General features: G+C 33.3%; 3 protein-coding genes across 3 annotated transcripts in view; 2 read left to right on the forward strand and 1 right to left on the reverse strand.

Annotated features, from left to right (window-relative positions):
- LOC123530400 (fatty acid synthase-like) overlaps positions 1–21091 on the forward strand; it is a 315596-nt gene that overhangs the window by 24652 nt on the left and 269853 nt on the right. The window lies entirely within an intron of this gene.
- Positions 9158–11769, forward strand: LOC128547903 (fatty acid synthase-like). Its single transcript, XM_053521634.1, has 3 exons — positions 9158–9398; positions 10401–10669; positions 11098–11769. Exons 1-2 carry the CDS (start codon positions 9206–9208, stop codon positions 10661–10663), a joined length of 456 nt encoding a protein of 151 aa, XP_053377609.1. The 5' UTR covers positions 9158–9205; the 3' UTR covers positions 10664–10669; positions 11098–11769.
- LOC128547902 (H(+)/Cl(-) exchange transporter 7-like) lies at positions 13749–19759 on the reverse strand. Its single transcript, XM_053521633.1, has 6 exons — positions 18988–19759; positions 18170–18238; positions 17327–17413; positions 16079–16162; positions 15555–15635; positions 13749–15032 (listed from the first exon to the last, which is right to left on the reverse strand). The coding sequence occupies exons 1-6, from the start codon at positions 19126–19128 to the stop codon at positions 14934–14936; spliced, it is 561 nt and encodes a 186-aa protein (XP_053377608.1). The 5' UTR covers positions 19129–19759; the 3' UTR covers positions 13749–14933.

Consider the following 21091-nt stretch of genomic DNA (forward strand, 5'->3'; position numbering starts at 1 on the left):
TTCCCTTTTCAGTTAAAAATTTTTTAAATGTTATCTTTTTCGGGAAAGCATGGTAAGTTGATTTTACGGGGGAAGGGGTGTCTTTCCGGGATACGATGTTACAGATGACAACCAATCACACCGGGGTATGGTTTTTTGCTTCCCAACAAGAATAAAAAATCTTACCATAGACCCACTAATGCATCAGGGAAAAAAAATTTTTGATCGGGGTTAATGATCAAAAAAAGGTAATACTTTATATCAGTAAAATAAATCACAGAAACGTGTTCAGCGTTTGTATTTTTAAACATTACAAACCTTTTTTTGGGAAGCATAGAATTCACCCCGGGGAAGATAATTAGAAACTAGGTTTGATGAATCTGTTTTCCCCGAAGGTTAAAGAAACGTGCAACACCACTCTCGACTCTGGGACCGACTAAATATTAAACCTTTTTACGTTTTGGGTTGCGCCTTCAAAAATGAATAAGGAAAGTTTTTGGGCAATTTTAGTTTTAAAAAAAATTTTTTTTTCAAGTCGATTTTGAAATTAAAAAGTTTGCTCTTATAAAAAAAAATTTTTGTTTTTTATCCCCCAGGTGCCCAGGGAATAGTTGACAAATAGTGACACAAAGCCCATCAGAGGAGTAAAGATCCGTGACTTCACCAACATTGGTTTCACGTCGGCATGACTACCGTCAAACCAAATTTCAGAGGGAAACACAGTTCTTTCCTTAAAACTCCCCACATTCCAGTACAGGTGTTGAATACATGCAGGAGTATGCCAGTCAGTGTAAAAAAATTTGCTCACAAAGGAAATGACTTAAATTTTATGAGAAAAAAGATTTAAAGAACAAAGAAAAAAATGAGAGTTTTATCGGGGGAGGTTAGTTGAACAAGCTTTACACAGTAGAAATTCCCCCAGGAAAAAGAAAGGGGCCCTGGTTACCTTTCTGTTTTAAAAAAAGCCTTTTTGCGTTGACATTGATGAAATTTTTCGGGGAAAATTTTTATTCCCCGATTTTTACAAACAATTCCCGGGAATTTTTAGTATCAGATCCACTGCTGATTTTCCCCAACCCCACCTGAAAAAAAAATATTTAAAACCCTGTTTTGACCCGGGCGTGGAAAAAAAACTTCGAACAACACTTGAAGATTTTGGGTGTCCCAAACTGGGTTTTTCAAGTCATTTTTTAAACCATTAGTTGCCGGTCCTTATTTTCTTTTAAAAACATCATCAAATGTTGCCCAGCAGATGGAAAAGCTAGTTCAAAGGAAAGGGAAAAAGTTGTAAAATGGTTTGTTGGTGAGAAGCCTCTTAATCCCCCCCAAAAAAAGTTTAACTTAGTGGGGTTTCCAGTAACATTTTTTTTACCAGACCTAATATCAGTTTGCATCTACAAATTATCTGGGAAAGCCTGGAGGTTGGAGGATTTATCATAGTACAAAAGGGGTACCAAGCTTTCATTTGCCTTTCCCTCTGGATGGTTTTACCAAAGATGCTTATAAAAATGACCTCAGCAGGGAGAATTGCCCGTAAATTTTCTGTACAGCTGAGAAATGGGGGGAAAATTTACAAGAATTTTTTAGAAAATTATTTTTTTAAAAAATCTGATCCTTTCCCTTTAAAACTTTGTTTTTATTAAGAAAGTCGCAAATTATTCCCGTTCCTCAGAAAAGTTTTAATGTGACAGATCTTTCGTTTTTACGTTTTTGGGGGGAACAGTCCCCAAAGATGAAATGTTGTCAAAAGCAGTCAAAACCAAAAAGGGAGGAAACCTTGTGGCTTGTAGCAGATGAGAATATCAATGGCATTATGGGTATGGTGAATTGTCTGCGACTGGAACCTGGTGGTGACAGAATAAGGTAACTTTTCTTCCCATTTTGTGTTAAGAAAAAATACTAAAACGGTCTGTTAATAGCCAGGTTTATTGTTATACTTATTAACATATCCAATAAATTATGATAATTTTTGATTTTCAAAATCTTTTAAAATTTTTAACAGTAACATATCACATTGTACTTTTTTCCGGTAAAAAGTATTTTGATTTTTCTTTTAAAAAAAATATTCTGCGAAAAATTTTATAATTACTAGTTTATGGGGTTTTTAAAAATGGTATTTAACCCACTGCCCGACATTTTCGTGATGTGAAAACCTTATCATACCATTTGTTTCTGTTTTATCAAAAGCTTGTGATTTTTTAAAAACAGAGCTATATAATAAGGGCAAGGGAACCCCGCCAGGATTTGAAAAAAGTTGTGAAAGACTTGCGAAGAAAGGGTCTGGTCTTTAACATCTATAGCAAAGGTGTAAAGGGATCATAAAGGCACCTGCCAAAAATATGAAGGTAAATCTTTATTCAAATTTGGGGAAGGACTGTTCTGTTTTTCAAAAAAAATAAAATGCAGTAAATTAAAAAAAAAAATATGTTTCAGTTGCATTAAACTGCCGAACTTAAACTAATCCTCATTATTCTTAACATGATCCAAAAATTTTTAATACACAGTCATACGTTTGATATCATAATTTTTAAAAAAAAGTAGGACCTTTTTTAATTTTTTGATTTTATTTGAACTAGTAATGCCGGGTTGTAGAGTTTAAAAAGAAAAAACAACATTTTCCCATAAAAAAAACTACGTAGTCAATTATGGGTTGGGGGTTTTTTTTCCCTTTTGGGACATTTGGGAGAAATTGTTTTTCTCCTCCGATTCATTGGGGGGAAATTGTCGGGTTTGGGTTTTTTGCCCAAAAAAGCCGGGCGGGTTAAAAGAATAAAAATAAATCATTAATCACTATGTCAAAGTAACCTACAAAATATATACCCTAACTGACATAGATTTCAAAAACGGATAAGTAAAATTTGTTTCCATTCATAATGTGATGACTTATTTTGATATGTTGAAACTACACTCCTTTTAGACAGGTAAACATTTTTGAATGTTTTGACAAAAAAGGGGATCTTTCAAGTGTAAAACCCCGGGGGGTTGAGGGCACCTCACGTTATACGACCCAGGCCTCCCCCAAAATCAGAAATTTTGTCAAGTTTATTACGCCTCCCTCAACTTCAGAGATGTAATGGGTTGGGTACAGGGAAAATTCCCCCCCGACGCTATCCCCGAGGGGAAATTTCTCCCAGGGGTGCAAAACCCGGGAAAGGAATTTTCAGGAACAGATTCGAAAAGGAAGACGGTTTTCATGGGGTTAGTGCCAGCAAAGGTTTTGTGGTTTTGTTAAAATAAAAATTTTTGGGCAAAGAAAAACATAAACCCTGACAGCTTACTTTGGAATCATCACTTTTTGGGTTAAATTAGCGTTTTTTTGTTAAAAAAGGGAAAATGATAACTTTTTACTAAATTGACAAAAAATTTATTCTGAGAGTAAAGCACTGATACTTTTTTGCAGTGTTTTTAACACTTTTTAGCTTAAAAAAAAAAAATTTTTCATTGAACTTTTTCCCCTCATTTTGCAAACCCCATGAATTTGAAACATTGGCCCCCTAACACCTAAATTTTTCGTACGTAACACTGTATTTTAGGGGGCTTGCTACAGTTGTGGGTGGTTTAAAAGACTTTTTTCCTGGCCTGGGAACCCCGATTTTCCCGGGCCCCTAGAAGATGCAGCAACTTCCCTTGGTTAACACAAAAAGTTACATTGGGTCTGGGTTTTCAGGGGGAACATTTGTCTGGCGAAAAGATCCCATTTTATTCTGGGATGGAGGAGTTGGTCAGGCGTATAGCTATTTCCCCCGTTATGGGTGTGAGGGGTTTGCAAATGTAGGCCCCTCAGGGGGGAAGAGAAATTATCTAAAATCGAGGGGTTTTTTCAGCTTACTGAAAGACAATTTTCAAAACGAGAGACACTTTTTTTTGAAATGGCATCCTTAATGCTACCCAAAAGGGGGAAAAGGGATTTTCATAAAAAGGGAAATTTAAATTTAAATTTATTATAGCAAAAAGGGAACATATTTTAGGGTTTAAGAATTGGCATTTACATTAAAATGGTTAATTGGACTTTAAGTTTTTTTTCGCCCTTTTTCAAACACCCCAAAAAATTTTTTCTTTTCTTCAATTTTAAAAGCTATTTTTGACTGAGAAAGGTTCAATATTTTTTTTAACTTGAAATCCCAGCTTTGGGCATTAATACAAAAAATTTTACATTTATTTTTTTAAGTGCTTTTTCCCAAAAAGGGGAATTTTTTTAATTTTTTTTTATAGGAGTTTTTTGTTTTAAAATCCCTCGCTGGAGAAAATTACAGGCCAGTTGGAAAGGTTTCCCCGCTCCCATGGGCGTTTCCTAAAATTGGGGGAAAGTTTGATCTTTCAAATAACAAATGCCCCGGTAAAATCATTAAAGTGGTTTTCAAAAACTTTTTAAATTTAAAACGTGCAATTTACACTTACTCTTTCATAGGTGCAATGTTTTACCTTGAAAGCGAATGTTTGTTTAAAACTTTTGTCATTTAAAGTTGAAAAATGTAGTTAACATTTTGTTTTTTCTCAAATATGTTCTGTCCCCGAGAAAAATTCAATTTAAAGGGTTTTCTTAAGCATTGCTAAAAACCCCAAAAATTTCAAATTTAAAATTTTTTTTCCATTATGTTTTTTTCCCAAAAATTACAAATTTAAATTTTTTTCAAGTACATGTATGTATTGTGCCAAAGATTAAAATACAATTTCTCTCAAGTGTATACTGTACCCACAATACAATTCAGGTTATCTCAAGTATGTAAAGATACATTATTTCAGGCACGAGCAAGCACATGAGTGGGAAACCCCCGACCCCACAAAAGCCACTGGGTGGCTTTCCCCACTGAAAGGGAAATTTGGGCACTGAGGGTCCCTTAAATGTTTAAGACTTTCATTATAAATTTTGTATTGTAGTCTACATTCCCCTGTATTTTCAGGGAAAGTCAGGGATTTCCAAGAACTTTGTTTCCATGGGTTTTTCTTTGGGTTCCTTTTTTTTGAAGAAGGGGGAATCAGGGGCTGGTTTGCAGTTTTTCGTTTTTCTTACAGAGGGTATACAGTCTGGTACGGTACTACACTGAAAGCTTTCAGTGTTTTGGGCAGAAAAAATTTAGAGGCCGCATTTGATTCATTTTTTTACGGGAAACAATTTTTGGGGAAAGGTTTTTTAGTTCAGTTGTTTCGAAAGTCTATTTTAAATTTTCTTCAACTTTCAATAGGGTTTAGAAGGACAAGAAGACGTTATCTTGGGGGTAAAAAACAAGAATAATAATCGGGTTATAAGCCCAAAGTGCTAGGGGTTTAAATAAATTTTATAAACTGGAATTATCTTTTTAAAACCCTTTATTTATTTGAGTGATAATTCGACCTTTTTTTTTTGCCATTTTGGGGAGTGCAAATGCCCCAATTTCCCAGTAAAATTGTTTACTTTAGGATTAAATGGTTTTAAAATTTTAAAAAGTTTAAAACAAAAATTTACTGCTTCTTTTCTGTAAAAAGAAATTACTTTAACGAAGTTTTTAACTCTTTTTAAAAAAAAAAATAAATTTTTTTAAAGCTTAAAAAAAATGCATCTATCGCCGTTTTTAAAAATGCATTTGGGGGCCAAAATTTAAATAAAACGCCCGGGTTCAGTGTACTATGTTAAACCCACCCGCTTCTATTTTGGGCGTTTCTTTTTACCGGGCGGACGCATCGTCATTTCAGGTAAGGAGGCTTGCAAAAAATTTCTTCAGCCAATCAGAACTTGAAAGTTTTTCCCGTAAAATGTCTTATATTTTTTTTAGGAAAATAGATGTTACAGTTAAAAATGACATATCTAACTTTTTAGTCAAAGAAAATTTTTAGTATACAGTAAGGGGAAAAAACTCATATAAAACCTTTTCTTTTCACGACGGAGTTGGGAAAACTGTCCAAGCTTTTCTTATGCGTTTTTGCCCCTTGCCTTGGTAAAAAATTTAACATCCAATAAAAAGCTAAGCTTAAATAGAAAAGGGATTTTTCGGGTTTTTTTTTGTTTCATTTTCATCGAATGGTTTGGGAAAATTAAAATACACTACGAAATGAAAATATGACTTCATACCATGAGTAGCTTTACATATAAAAAACTTATTCATGATAAGAACTTAATTTTTTTTCTGTTTATTATAATTATACAAAAATGATTGAAAATGCCGTTTGTTTACATTTAGAACAAGCGACAACAACAATACATTTTCCATACAGCCGAAATTTAGTCTCATTTACCATAAACTGAATACGTTACCTTTTTCCGCATTTGCGAAGATATTTAAATATGGAAATGCAAATTGTAAAGAGTGCAGGTAAAAAGTTTTTTTAAAAAGGAAACCAAACGTTCTAGGTTCAAGACAGCGAATCCCGCTGTACCTGTTTTGGTTTTTCCGGCTCTACCCCGGAAACCCCAATTTTACCCTAAAAATGTTATAAATCAAATGGTGGGCTAGGGGGTTTGGTCTGGAACTAGCCCATTGGTTTGGGCGACCGAGGGCCACAAGTCTCATACTAACATTTTAAGATCTTGGGGTAAGGACAGGGTAAAAAGGAAAAAAAATTTCCCGTTCCAAAAGGGGAATGTTTTAAGTGGTCTAAATTCCAAATAAACGGGGGATGTGCTCTGTAAACCACACAGATTTCACCAGTTTTATTTAAAAAATTTTGGAAATACTCTTTTTTTGGGAAACTCATGAAATTTAAAAATTTTTTTCCTTGAAATAACCCATTTTAGAAAATATTAAAGGGGGAAAAAAAATGAGGATTAATTTTTTAAACATTAATTGGGGAGAAAACCCAATATTTAGTTCCCTTTGGAAATTTAAGTTAAATTTAATACACAGTTTCCGTTAAAAAAACCTCAAGCCTTATTTTTTTTCCAATATCTTTAAATTTTATCCAAGGTATGTTTCTGAAATTTGCCCAAAATTCAAAGTTGTAAAATGAATACAGAAAAGTCTAAAAATGGTTTTAACCATTTGATTTAAAATTAAACATTTTTTGACCCGCCCCCCTTTTAAAAAGTTGCCCAAAAAAACCCTCAACGTGGGTTTAAAGTGTTTAAAAAAAAAATTTATTCCAACAAAAAAAACAAATCGTTTTTTAAGTGCAATAACACTAAAGGGGGGGCCTTTTATGGGCCCAGGGGGTTTAAGGGCGCGACTTGGGAAACACTTTCACCTCATCAATTTTGGGTTTTGGGGCCTCATAGGGGGGTTGAATTCCCTTAAAAGAGGAAGCCATCCCCCTTTCTTCGAAAGGCCCCATTGGGTTTACCCATGTACCCCGCCCGTGATAAATAATACAGGGGTCTTCCTCCACCTCAAAGTAAAGGGCGCTAAATGAAATAAAATTTCTCGGTGCAAGTTAACCCCCTTCCCCCCCCCCCCCCCCCCCCCCCCACCCCCTTTTAAAAAAAAAGAAAAAAAAAAAACAACTAAAAAAAATTTCTTTTTGGGGGTTTGTTTTTTAGAAAAGAAGAATTTAAAATTTTTTGGGGTTCAACAAATTTTTTTAAAAAAACTAATCGGTTTCAAGGCGGTTTCCATTGTTTAAAATCTTTTAATGCTCGTTAAATGAAAAAACAAAGCACGCTGCCTCGGAAAATAACAAAAAAGGGGAATGTACGTAAAAAACATTGGGCAAAATAAAAAGATTTTTCGTTTTATTTTTTTCTTTCAAACTTTTGGGGTTAATTTTGGCCCTTTTTAAATTGTTTGACCTTTGCCCAGGTTTAAATTAAAAGACAATTTAAAGTCACTGTAATATTCCCTAAACAAAATTTTATTTTTAAACAAGGGTAAAATACCCCCAAATAACCCGAATTTTCTTTTAAAAAAATGAAATTTTTTCATTTATATGTATTTTTTTGACTTTTTTTAAAAAAGGGGCCCAAAGGGATTACCCAAATTTAATTTAAAAATTTTTAAAAAAATTTAATTTTTTGATTTTGTTGTACATTTACATTTTTGTACATATAATTTCCTAAATATGATAAAATTTCAAAAGTGGTTTTTCGGTTTTTTTGGGTTTCGCGTTTTGGGGGAAAAATTTTCGTGTCAACAAGAAAAAGTGGCCAGTAAGATGATGTTAGACATCCCGCTTTCTGACACCTGTAAAAAACCCGTGGTTTGGGGTCTTTCATCTTGCAATGGGGTTTGTTTTTTTTTTTTGTTACATTAAAATTTTGCGTTTGTTTTGTGGGACAAGCACTTTAGCTATAAAACAACTAAATGAAAAATTTTTTTTTACCAAAAAACACGTTTAATTTCCATATGGTTATTCAGTCAAAAACCCTTTTTTAACTAAAGTTAAATTTGTCCTTTCCCAAAAAATGATCATGTAGGACTGCATGCTATTGCTTTCCTTATTCAGTTAGAAAATTTAAAATGCTCTTGAATGTTTTCAATAATTTCCCTTTAAAATTTTATAAAGGGTTGGATATTTCTGAAAAATTTTCTTTTGTAAAAAAATATATTCCCTTTTTTTAAAAGGGAAAAAACATACGTAAAAATGTTTGCTTTGTCAGATCAGATGTTAAACTAATACATTTAATTTACCTTAAAAAAATTAATTTTAAGGGGCTACATGACGGAATTTTTGAAAACTTGGACCCAAAAAAGTTTTTCCCGAAAGTGTTGAAACCAAATGACAGGGTTTAAAATTTTGGGTAGGGGGGACCAGGCAGTTTTGTAGGGAGAGTTGTGATTGGTTTTTTTGTGTTCTCATCATTCTTTTTTGGGTCGGGGGAATGCCCGGTCAATTTAAAATTATGGTTTTTTCCAAATCAGTGTTTGGGGAAAGGGTTTTCGAGAAGAGAAGAAGGGGTGATCTTAATGGTATATATTGTAAAAAAACAGTGCCAGTTCCTTTTTAGTTAATGTTTTTAAGAGGGGAAAATTTTTGATATGGTTAAAAAAAATGTTGGGACAGAATGTTTAAATAAAAAATTTTCCCCCCCCCTTTCACAATGATTTTGGGTTTGTTTAAACCCGGTTTTTTGGTACGCTGTTTTGGGCAAAAAATATATTTTTCCCTTCTAGGCTCCCTTTAAACCCTTGGGTGTTTAAAACGTTGAAGAAACCCAAGTTTAAAAAAAAAATTTATGAAAAGGAACTGCTTTAAAAAATTTCCATTTTTTTTTTTTTTTTATTTTTTCGGGACAGAATTTTTAAATGGCCTACCCCTTTTTTTTGCAGGATTAGCAATTCAGTGGGGTGCTATTGGTGATGTTGGAATTGTTCTTGAATCGATGGGAGACAATGACACTGTGATTGGTGGATCACTTCCACAGCGCTTGATGTCATGTCTGAAGACCCTTGACCTATTTCTAAAGCAGTCAGAACCTATTGTTACAAGTTTTGTTCCATCCGATAAGAGTACAAGTAGTAGTATTGCCGGTGAAATTAGACTTGACCTTGTACATGCTGTTTGCCATATTCTAGGTAATCTTAAAATTCTCGTTGTTTGTTTATTCTAGGAAACATTGAAGTTCTTTCGGCTTGTCATATTTTGTATTATTCAAAATATCTTTTATGTTTTTGAGTAACTTAGTATTCTTACTATGCCATATTCTACACATATTCTACGCAGTCATAAAATGTAACGTTTGTCACTCGCAAATGGTTGTTGACACTTTCTTGTCAATTTAAGAAATCTTGCTTTTTCAGTATTTAAACTAACAGTTCTGTCACTCGGACGAAGTGTTTGAATGAGTGTTTCTTTCTGGTCCTTTGGACATCAATGTGATTTTGTAAAGAGTTCCACTCAAGCGTAAGCTTGGTGTGTGTTTGTGTGTGTGTAAGTGGTGATGGGAGGTGGGGGCGGGTGGGGGTATAACTTTTCTTGTCATGAACAGACACAAAAAAAAACGAATCTGCAATTAATTTCTGGTTGCGTTTTCTGTCTCCTAAACATTTCTTTATAGATTTCATAAACCTTCAACAGTCTTTAAGTGTTGTTAGGCGGAAACAAAATATTGCCTGATACATGCTTTGAATTTTGACCCTTTTGGATTATAGTGTCCATTCAATGTAATGATGATAAACAATTCTGCTTCAGATTTTGCTAAAGGGCTTTAATGGTGTTTCACAGTTTATAACCTCTCCTGAATAGACTCGATTAAACCGAGAATATAATGCAACCAAGCAAAACAATTGCAGACTCAGTTTAAATTGTATGTTCATGAGAGGTAATGATTATACGCAACATACCCTCATAGCACCTAGCATCGGTTAATGCAGAACTGTATTACAAAATTACATTAAGTGGACTACATTATCCATTAGGAGTAGAAATAATAGCTCTGAGTCCAAGTACGAGGCGGTTTTGTACGGCTGCAAAAGTTTAGAAAAAAGCTTTAAGTGATATGAGGAACGAAGAAAATATGATCTGCTTATTGTTTGACTGTATTGATAATTATGGCACTTTGAGTTGTTTTTTTGCAGGAATCAGTGAACCGAATGCTTTAAACCCTGATGCAAGTTTAGGTGACCTTGGGCTAGATTCAATGATGAATGTTGAGGTCAAACAGACACTGGAAAGAGGTTACGACATTGTCATGGAAACAAAAGAGATTAGAAAATTGACTGTTAATAATATGAGAAGCATTGCAAACACTGGTCATAGTCTTACTCTAGCAAACAAACGTGTGGAACAAATGGTACAAGACAGTGATACAAATGTTGACGACTTAAAGCCTGAATATTAGCGCACAGTTAGTACCTTGCACATTATACATACAGTAGAAGGTTTGTAAAACAACTCTATGGTGTTGTCATCATGAGTACACACAACCTATTTTGTTTTTAAAAACTTACGTGAAAAGAGCGATACGCTTAAAAATTTCGAGCTAAGACTTTTGCTAAGAAATATTCGGCTTTTATGTTCTTATTACACCTAGATAAATTTTCTAACGGAAAACATTTTTACTAATTTCATACGCTTCATATTTATCGAATACCGCCAGTCTTGGAAAACTCAGCACTGTGATTAGACTTCATCAAAGCATTGCTACATTTGTCCAAATATATGGTTGCGATGACGCAAAGTTGTTTACAAGTGAGAGAAATGTTTCCCCCTACTGCACTAATCAAATCATGATGGTTAACATATAGATTTTTTATTGTATCAAATGTTTTCTAGGACCAACTTATCCGAACGACCAGATGATGTCTAACATATTCCCTTACCGACCAAACACCGGACTTACACTGCAAGATAGCGGGAAAAATACACGCCTCATCGGTATACAATTTCTGATGCCTGTACAAGCGCCATTTATTTGTATATACATGTACTGTTGTGTACTGATGAACTACACCAGAACAATCAACGAGTGACGAGTATCACAATGTTTGGTTGATAAAACTATGTCTAGATAGTACCACTATGTAAATACAATATATAACCATTGCTGACACCATTATGTTTTCAGACTAGCGCAATAGTTATGTAGGCCTGGTACTGATTATTTTGTATATTTTAACTTTTACATATACATTATGTTGTTTATTTTGATATGTGCATTGGAAGCGGACTAAGAGGAGTCAGCTGCTCACCCAAATTTGAGGAAGGGCAATAGACATTGTCCAGCGGTAATTCTAGCTACATTCAATGAGACCATAGTCACATATCTATACCTGTGGTCGTTTTAGGACGTTATATATAAGAAATGCCGTTTTTAGTATTTATGGTTTTGATTCACACTTCACACTGAATTCATTGGCCTTTTCTACTTATTTATCATGGAATATAGATAAAAACATGTTCTAATGAAAACTTTGCCTGTACCTCTATTTAATTCTTACAGGATAAATGTAACATATATCATAATGTTTGTCTTGTAGTTAGGACTATATAGAAACCCATCATTACATTCCCAGATTAGTGTATCAGCTGAGATATTTAGTTCCAAACTCATAACAATTGATTTATCAAAGGAATTTCGCAGTTAGTTTTCACAATAATTACACCATAGCACCAAAATGTTTTCATCAGTCCTTATAAAATTGTTACAGAATGCGTGTATGTGGTATGTTGGATTATAGACCAGATAAGGTTAGGAGGGTAAGGGTAATGAGCCCTTGATTTATCACAAATGCCATTTCCTCTATAATCATTACATTTAAGCACTCCTATTTAGTTGTCAATCCGTATGATATTAAGAAATGATTTTTATACCAATAATGTGTTAATATCGACTGATGCCAAATAGAGTGTCTCACCCACTGGCGCCAGATCAGAAAGAAAATTCCTCTGTACATGTTATACCCTACCCCTAGGTATTCTATAAGAACCATGGTCATGAACGGGAAAATATAGTAACCCGTTTCAATCGTAAATTTCTCAACTTAAACGCGCAGGTCGGTGAATGGGTACCTAGTATATTGAACAAGCGATAATTTATCTTCCATCGTGCACCAATCACCTTGTCTCAATATTCCATATTGCTGAGATTATCAACATATTTTATGCTTTCGTCAACATTACAGAAAAACCTTGCTTGACCTTCCCTAATGAACATCCGGTCTAGAGGTCACGGCAGTGTGCACATGTTTGGCGAAATGTAAACAAACAAAAACAGAATTAAAAAATAATTACAATTTTACACTAAAACTGGAAATGATGAATGAAATTCATCTTGTATATGATCTTTAATTTGAAATGGTACATTGGTCTGCATCTGTTCTGTTTATTTTATTCATTTTGCACATTTATGCTGCATTTTCACATTTTAGCGAACACGTGTAATAAAATGACGATTGACATACATTTTCACAACAGCCAATCAGAATGGTTTTGTAATCAAGAACGGAACTTCACCAGGGAAGGTCAAGCAAGTATTTTGTGTAACGTTGAAATAACTATAAACTACGCGTTGTTTTTCTAAGATAAGATGTATTGAAGAAATGTGACCGGTACACAATGGAAGATAAATTACAATTTGTTTGATATCCATAATACACATTTACCGAACTGCGTGTTTTAAGTATGAAATGCGCGATTGAAACGGGTTAGTAAATTTTCCCCTTCATGACCATGGTTCTTATAGAATACCTAGGGGTAGGGTATAACATGTACAGAGGCATTTTCTTTCTGATCTGGCGCCAGTGGTCTCACCATATTAAAACTGTAGTAATCATATGTCTTCACAAAGCGTAATCATATGTATGCAGAAGGTGTATCATCATTAAACTTTTGTTAGATTACAGTTGGACCAGATGGTTCCGTTTACCAACCCTACGTGCATTTGATTTAGCAAAATTGCCCTTTTTCAACACGTCTGTTTTTAAGACATCATTTCTTCACTTATGCTGATAATATTTTCAGTATGTATGGTCAATCTAGAATATATTATTACATGTCTCATTATATAAACCGCCGGTTCACATTTTGTGCTATATGACCGGTCTATATTCAACACATGCTTACTGGACTAACAAGTTAAAAATTTGAAAATAAATCTCGAAAATTAATTTTTCATGTTATGCAATAAAACACTTACTGGATTGTTTGCCGGTCAATTGTCAAAACTACTGGTCACCGGTTTTTCATACATCAGGCAAGAGTTTTTTACTCAAACCATTCAATAAATAAATATTTTCAGATTATTCATTGTTTAGTTACATGTAAGTGCCTAGTTACTTCCAGTACATACATATACTGTACTGGAATTATTTATATGACAGGCACGGCCGTCTTAAATGAACTTTTTAATATTATCTATAGCGGGATGTTCAAAAAGGTTTACTAATCTATTTTTATTCTGTAAATCAAAACTAACGCAGATTACATTTAACGTTTTCTGCAAAGTAGAATTTTATTAAACCCTATTTTTTTTTATTTCAGAATTATATTTTAGAAATTCGGCAAATAATGGGAATCTATGGGAAATCACAATTGCGATATCCTTGTCGTGAATAGATTTTTTTCTGCAAAGTAGATTTTAAAGAAACTTCATACTAAATGAACAAATGGTCTAAAATATGGTGAAATAAAATGTATAGGTCCCTGAGCTTTTTTTTGTTATATTTGCCCTTGGTTAAAGAGAATAGCGACTTTCAAGCTAATTTAAGACATTATTCAGAATAATTATCGTCTGAATCGTTTAAATACCATATTTCATGTTTAGAAAAATAGTAATATTGCCGTTGTAATAAATGTATGCACGGATTGCAATTAATTCACAAAATGATTTACATTTCCGACTACCAAGTCCAGGTTTTGTTCTACATTATTCGGAAAAATGCCATTACTTCCGATTTATCAAACGTGCAAAATAAGAATTACCTTAAACACCATATGGTAAGATGATATACAAACGTTTTATCATGTTGAACGTTCAAGATAATAATGACAGGCAAGATTATTTAAACAGAAATATTCTAAATAGATATAATAAAATATGGAAATTAAATACTTTTTTGTTGTTTTTGTTGTGTTTAAAATCACAGCCACACAAATATAGGTTATACGGCAACTTCCAAACTTTTTGTAGTGGAGAAAGACCAAAGGCTCTGGGCCGTGTTTCATCACGGATCGGCGCATGGGTTAGAACCACTGACTATCGGTAAACCAGCTGGGCGGTCTCCTTACAAGAAACAATTCTACTTTTCAAGCGAGTTTTAGAACCACAGTGGTTAGAGGCAAGTGATATAGAATACTCCATAGGCCGCCCAACACGACAAAAATGAAAATGTTGCAGGCTCGGTTTGATTGAGCCACTTTAACCACCTGGCTACCGAGGCTCCTACTAAAATGAATTGGAATCGTAAAATTGTTTAAAAAATAATATCTGTCATTACAAACTGTGTTAATACATCACTTTCCTTATCGTAAAGTTAAAAGTAACTCGTAGTGTGTCCCAATAATAAAGAATAACGATCGGAAACATATGTCCTTAAACCATTCTTTTAAATACGAGATATCAGAACTGTCTTATTTTGAATGTCCGAGTTGTTCGTCGTTCACCATACTTCTTATTTATCTTCAATATTTAGCTGTTCAACTTTGAGCAAACCTCGTTTTGATTCAACTCTGAATTTCGCCAAGTCTTTTCTGGTTATCATGCCTATTGGCTGTGGGTAAAAGACATAAATTGATGTCAGATAATACATTTCTTTTACGAGTTATCTTACAATAGGAAATACAAATGTACTTCTTTAGAAGTAAACCTCTACAAATTCTAATAAATATTGTTTAATAATAAACATTTCTTGTCAAACTTTACAGAAAAAAGTTAAAGATAGTAAAGTATAGAAGTACGTTTTAACATTTTTGTGCAGATTCTGTTGACTATATTGGCTAAATGATTGGCTATAATGTTTTTCATCATGTTTGTTTTTAATAATACACGCTAACGGTGACGTCATGTTGGCGTTATTGTAGAGACCAAGAAACAGTGCCTCTATATTTGATCTATTTTACGTTTTAGACATACTAGAATGAAAATAATATAAAACAGGAGCTTATTTTAATAACGATTAAATATAACACTCGGATACAAGTCGTGCGGAATGACTTGTGTCTCGTATGTTTAAATTAATTAGATTAATTAAAACACGCTTCTGCTATACATTATTTAAAAAAAAAATAAATACCTCTCTGCAATCGTTGACTACAATTAAGTGACGAAGACCAAGACCTCGAAAAAGTCTGAACAATCGTGGAAGTGAAAACGTCTGAAATTATATTTAACGCATCGTAAGGAAAGCGTTTTTTCTCACAAGAAACTTTTTGTTTAAGGTGGCGAAACGAATTATAAGACACTTGCTTCAATGTACATCAATGATAGAACTGCTTGGTAGGACATATAATTCAATTCGCCAAAGAGAAAAAATGAAGCAACTTCATACTAGTTGCGTCGATCCGAAGTTGTTAGCACTTGTGCTCTACTCATACTTTTTGTAGAACAGAATTATATGTTGGAAATTAGCACCAATTACAAGACAATAATCAACTAAATGTATCATTTACGACAGAGCGACTCTAATCTCTGTATTCTTCCATTAAGAAGCAAAACAAGTGAGCAAGGTATAATTAAATGTATTTTTAAGGCCGTTAAGGATTGTATCACAACCAAGATGACATTATGGTACTTTATCAATTTCAAAACTATATTTACCGGACCAACTGTATATGGATTTGGGGAAAGGTATGGTCTTAAATCCATCACATAACTCATCTCTTCTGTAGAAATATCTATATCCTGGAAAAAATAAATGTACATAAATATCATGGAAAGGTACATCATAATGAAGAACACGTATCATAGAATCACGGAAAGGAATACCAACCACGGAAAGGAAAAGTAGTGCGTATCATTGAAAGATATTACATATCTTGGAAAGGAATTATGCATATCATGAAAAAGTATTCATTTCACGACAATGATTTCATATAAAAATCAAGAATGATAAATCACTGAAAGAAATTAATATTATGGAAGAAATCATGTATTAAACGTTGGTACTGTATATAAAATGGCAATATTTCGTTCGATGAAATGTGCTAAGCAGTCCACAATAATAGATTTATTACATGTCTCCTTGTATGTGTTGTTGACGTCAACTTATGAGAAAAAAAACACTGAAATTTATTTCTGATATATGGCGTGTAATGTGTTGCAATATTATATCTTCTATAATTGTTGTCTATCTTTATATATTTATTCAATGTCTTAAAATGTATATCGTAAAACAGAAATATGTTTTCAATGTTTTCATATATGCTTTCTATCTTTTGAAATATTTATTATAAAAATTAAAAAATAATAAAACAAAAATATTTATTGAATATCACAAAATATTTATTAAAAAATTTGATAATTTTTATTTAATCCTACTAAATTTTTGTTCGATGCAACAATAATAATTTTGTGTAAAACGTAGATATTTATTCTATCTACTTGAAGATATTTGTTCAAAAGAATTCTGGGTAACTTACTATAAAGCAATTTACCCAGAACTCTTTTGAACAAACATTTTTGAAAAACTTTAAAAATATTGATTAAGGAATAAAATTCAAATAGTATTATACGCCATCTATTTTTAGCTTTGGCGGTCCACTAAACAAACTTGAGTGCGATTTATGCTTCTGAAAAGCAGTCACTTAAAGAAAAACGTGGCCGTCAGACCACCCCCAATATTAATATCTCTCTCTGAAACAGTCGGTTCAGGTGGACACAAACAATATTCAAAAATGAAATGTATTTATCTCAAAGTATGATTTGTAAATGTAAGTTGATATTTTCTACATAGAATCTTACTTTGTATTAGATCAGGCAATGGGTAGTATATTGAAAACAGACCCACACACAAACAAAAGTCAAGAAAGTTTATAAAAATAAAAATAAAACACTAGTATTTTGTACCTCGATTTTTAGATTCTGTAGATAATATTTCCGGAAATCTTTTAGTCTAACTGTATTTGGCTGCATCAAATCTGGCGGGCTGAATACCTATAAGAATATAGAAGAAATATAACATGAACATCTTTAAAAGAGTATTTGTCTTAGCCGTGGATAACTTTGTCTCTTTGGTCAGATCGCTCTGTCTGTATCTAGTAGAGGGAAAATTTGGCGCCCTGAGTGACTACCTTTGCGCTATATAAAACTGCTTTGAACATGTTTATCATGAAAAGGGCGCTGTATAGATCTTGTAGAATATATAATACATAGATAATGATATACATAATATAAGGTGTGAGCGGAATGCATATGCATATAGGAAGATCAATAAAATCTGTAAGAAGATCTTAAAACACATACGTGTAAAGAACTGGTTGAACTTTAATCTCAAACCGTAGACGTGACCTCGTAAGAGATATCCCATAAACAAATTTCTCTACCTGACTACCAGTTCACGGTAGATAACAAATACATTTTCAAGAAAGTCAAAAGAAATGGAATGTTGCATTTACATTTTGTAGGATAAATCGAAATACAAAAGGCGATGGTCTTATCAATACGACTGCAAAACATTTGGAACTGATGTCATGCATTTGGCGGCAAAGGCAGGTGTGAAATTTCATTGATTTTGATGAAAACTTACTGAGATACCAACTAACGAATATCAATAACAATCAAAAACAAATTTCGAAGTACATGTTGAAGATAATTTAATCAAAGTGCTTCGAAGAATTGACCAAGATCGCCCCGGTAATATTTATGTGATTACCTCTTTTATTCAGCATTTAAGGAATTTCATTTACAAACCTTGTGTTTAAGTAAAACAAGAAGTTGCGACCGCAAAATTAATCCACACACTTTACTGGCTCTGTTATCCTGAAATTTTAAAAGAGCTTTTAAAGATTTTAAAACCATTATTTCAATGCTCTTCATATAAATGTTTATTTTTTTCGTGTTTCAGAACAGTAATTGGTATATTTTCTGGTATTTCCTCCGACTTAAAAATAAGATAGCGTCCATGTTCTTTAGATGCGTATGTTTCATGTTAAATTTAAAGTTATTGACTGGTCTTGTTATCTGAAAATTAACATCAGTTTAATGCAATCATTTCTCTTTAAAGAAAGTGTAATGTTCCAACTAAAATTATATATAAACAAGAAGTAAGGAACAGTGCACTCATTTCTTAAGTTTCAAGAAATGTTTTTACTAAAGAGACTGATAAGAATAATTTTGGCCATTTTATTCCAGCAAACATTTCATATCGGGTCAATATTTGAAATATATGGCTTTCAATATCCGCCCAATACCAGTCCAATATTGTTGTTAGCTGTTAGTTTATACTCATTTGTTTTAATTCGATTGTGATGAAAGCTTAAAGCCTATTTGAACCACTCTAGAGTCCGCTTCCTGGAAAAACCAGTACTGGTGTCTTATGAGAGATCATGGTCATGACCCACGTGAGGCTCGAACCCACGACTCACGGGTTGAGTGGCCTACACCTTAACCACTAAACCACCGCCCACTTTGTTAGCGGTTGATGTCTTATCTTGACCGAATTGCGTGCCAGTATCACAAACAGATATTGGTTTGCCGATACCGGTGCTTTCTGGTGTGTTCTAAGATACCTTGCCGTTACAATTTACTACAGGGAATCCACAGAATGTTTCGTTCCTAAGAATTTCCACTATTCGGCCTACTTTCTCTATCTTGTTTAACGTTAAAGCTGGAGAATTCATCAAATCGCTGAAAGAAGACACAAAATTCATAAGTGGAAGCTATAAATCTTTTATCGTGTGTAAATAAAAATAAGATAAAGCTAAAACAATTTGTTTGATTTTGTTTTACATGATTCTTATGTTTGTGTAGTTTTGACATCATACGAAACGACAATATTTCGGTGAATAAGCAATCATGTTCCAGTGTCTCCAATGACATAACAATAAGCTCTATAATATATCTCTTTATGTAAATAAAATAGGGTTATTATAATAGTAGCTTAATTAGGGATGCAGTATTTTGCCAGGTCGGATCACACGAGGCACGCAAGCGCAATCCACGAGAGCCGAATACAAAACCCAGATTTAGCTACTGTTATAATGACCCTTTTGTTATATACCTCCACCTTTTTCTTTGTTTTGTTATTGAATTCAATGTTTATCGATGCTAATTAAAATAGAACTGAATGTAGTTTTTGTGTGCGCTATTTATGTGTCAGGTCATGTATATTTATGAAAGTAGTTTGGCAACATACAATACAAAACGTACAATACGAAATAATTTTTCTGCCTGGTCGTATTTACTTGTGAAATACAAGTCGTATTTTTGGCAGAATGTATATAGGTATGCATTAAATTGATATCTATTTACACGAAATGATAATAGGGTAAGAGAACGTCTTTTGAACACACATTTATAAAAAAAATCTGATTAGGTTTTCTGTAATGGTGGGAGTCAAAATTGGTATGGCATCAAGAAATGTGGACATTGTATTATAAATCAATGTTAAAAATGTTGAGAAAGGACCATTGGTCATTTATTGTATCTTTACAACACTTTACCTAGCTTTGATAGTAACACAGAGGGCTGGTGGATCCCAGGGTAGCAATGGCAGTCCTAGAACTTCTATATTCATATCATACAGACCCTAATCATAGAAACAAATTACATAATGTTATATAGAACCTATTCATAGCAACAAAATACATAATGTCATAGAGACCCTTATCTTAGAAACAAAAAACATTACGTGTTATAGACACTTATCATAGAAACAAAATACATCATGTAATAGATACCCTTAACTTAGGAACTTCTATATTTATATCATATAGACCGTAATTACAGGAACATATTTCAACTTCGTTCATATCGAACTACAAAACACAAAAGGAGCGCATTTTAGGACAGCTAAGGAAATATATTTGAAAAATACACCTGAATAAGAATAACACGCTTACCGTAGATATAAAATCTCCCACCCATTTGGAAATCATGAGCACTAGAATTATAGGAAGCCCGAAGGACACCTCGCCAGTGCATTCTACAATCATCACAGACAAACTGATCGTGGCTCTCAGTACCCCACCAAGTTGAGATGCCGCACCAATAAGTGCATACTTTCCTATGTCAGTCTCCTGAATAACAACAATGATCTATTCTCAACAGACAATGTTATGTAATGAAATGGGCTTAAATTCTGAACATGTTACTAATAGACAAAACAAGAAAGTGAATTTTCTGATGGGCATTCATCCAGATTTCTATAATATACAAAACTTTGTTTAATAACATAATGTTGCAGAGGGACAATAATGAAACCGATTTTATTTACATTAAAGTGTCATAATATTCTCAGAGCAAATTACTCACATACTGTTCCTTGTCTTCAAGGAATATATGCACGACAGCCATACCAAACAGCCTCCCCCACGCCGCACCAATCACAAGACAGGGAATAAACACACCCCTAGATACACTCAGACCATACGTAAATACAGCAAGGAAAAAGAAAATAACCGCAAAGACGGATACAGTCACCGGCCCATAAGAAGCTGAAATTAATAGCAGTTATGTTTCTGAATCATCATGTTTAAAGGGATTATCTGATCTGTCCACATGTAGTTTCTGTACTTAAGAAAAGTTTTAATTATCGATGCCTTCGAATCTGAACAAGCGAAACCTCTTCACAAACAGTTAACAAATAGATATGTACACATATAATTGTTTAAT

This window comes from Mercenaria mercenaria, chromosome 13 (assembly GCF_021730395.1).
Source record: "Mercenaria mercenaria strain notata chromosome 13, MADL_Memer_1, whole genome shotgun sequence".
Classification (NCBI taxonomy): Eukaryota; Metazoa; Mollusca; class Bivalvia; order Venerida; family Veneridae; genus Mercenaria; species Mercenaria mercenaria.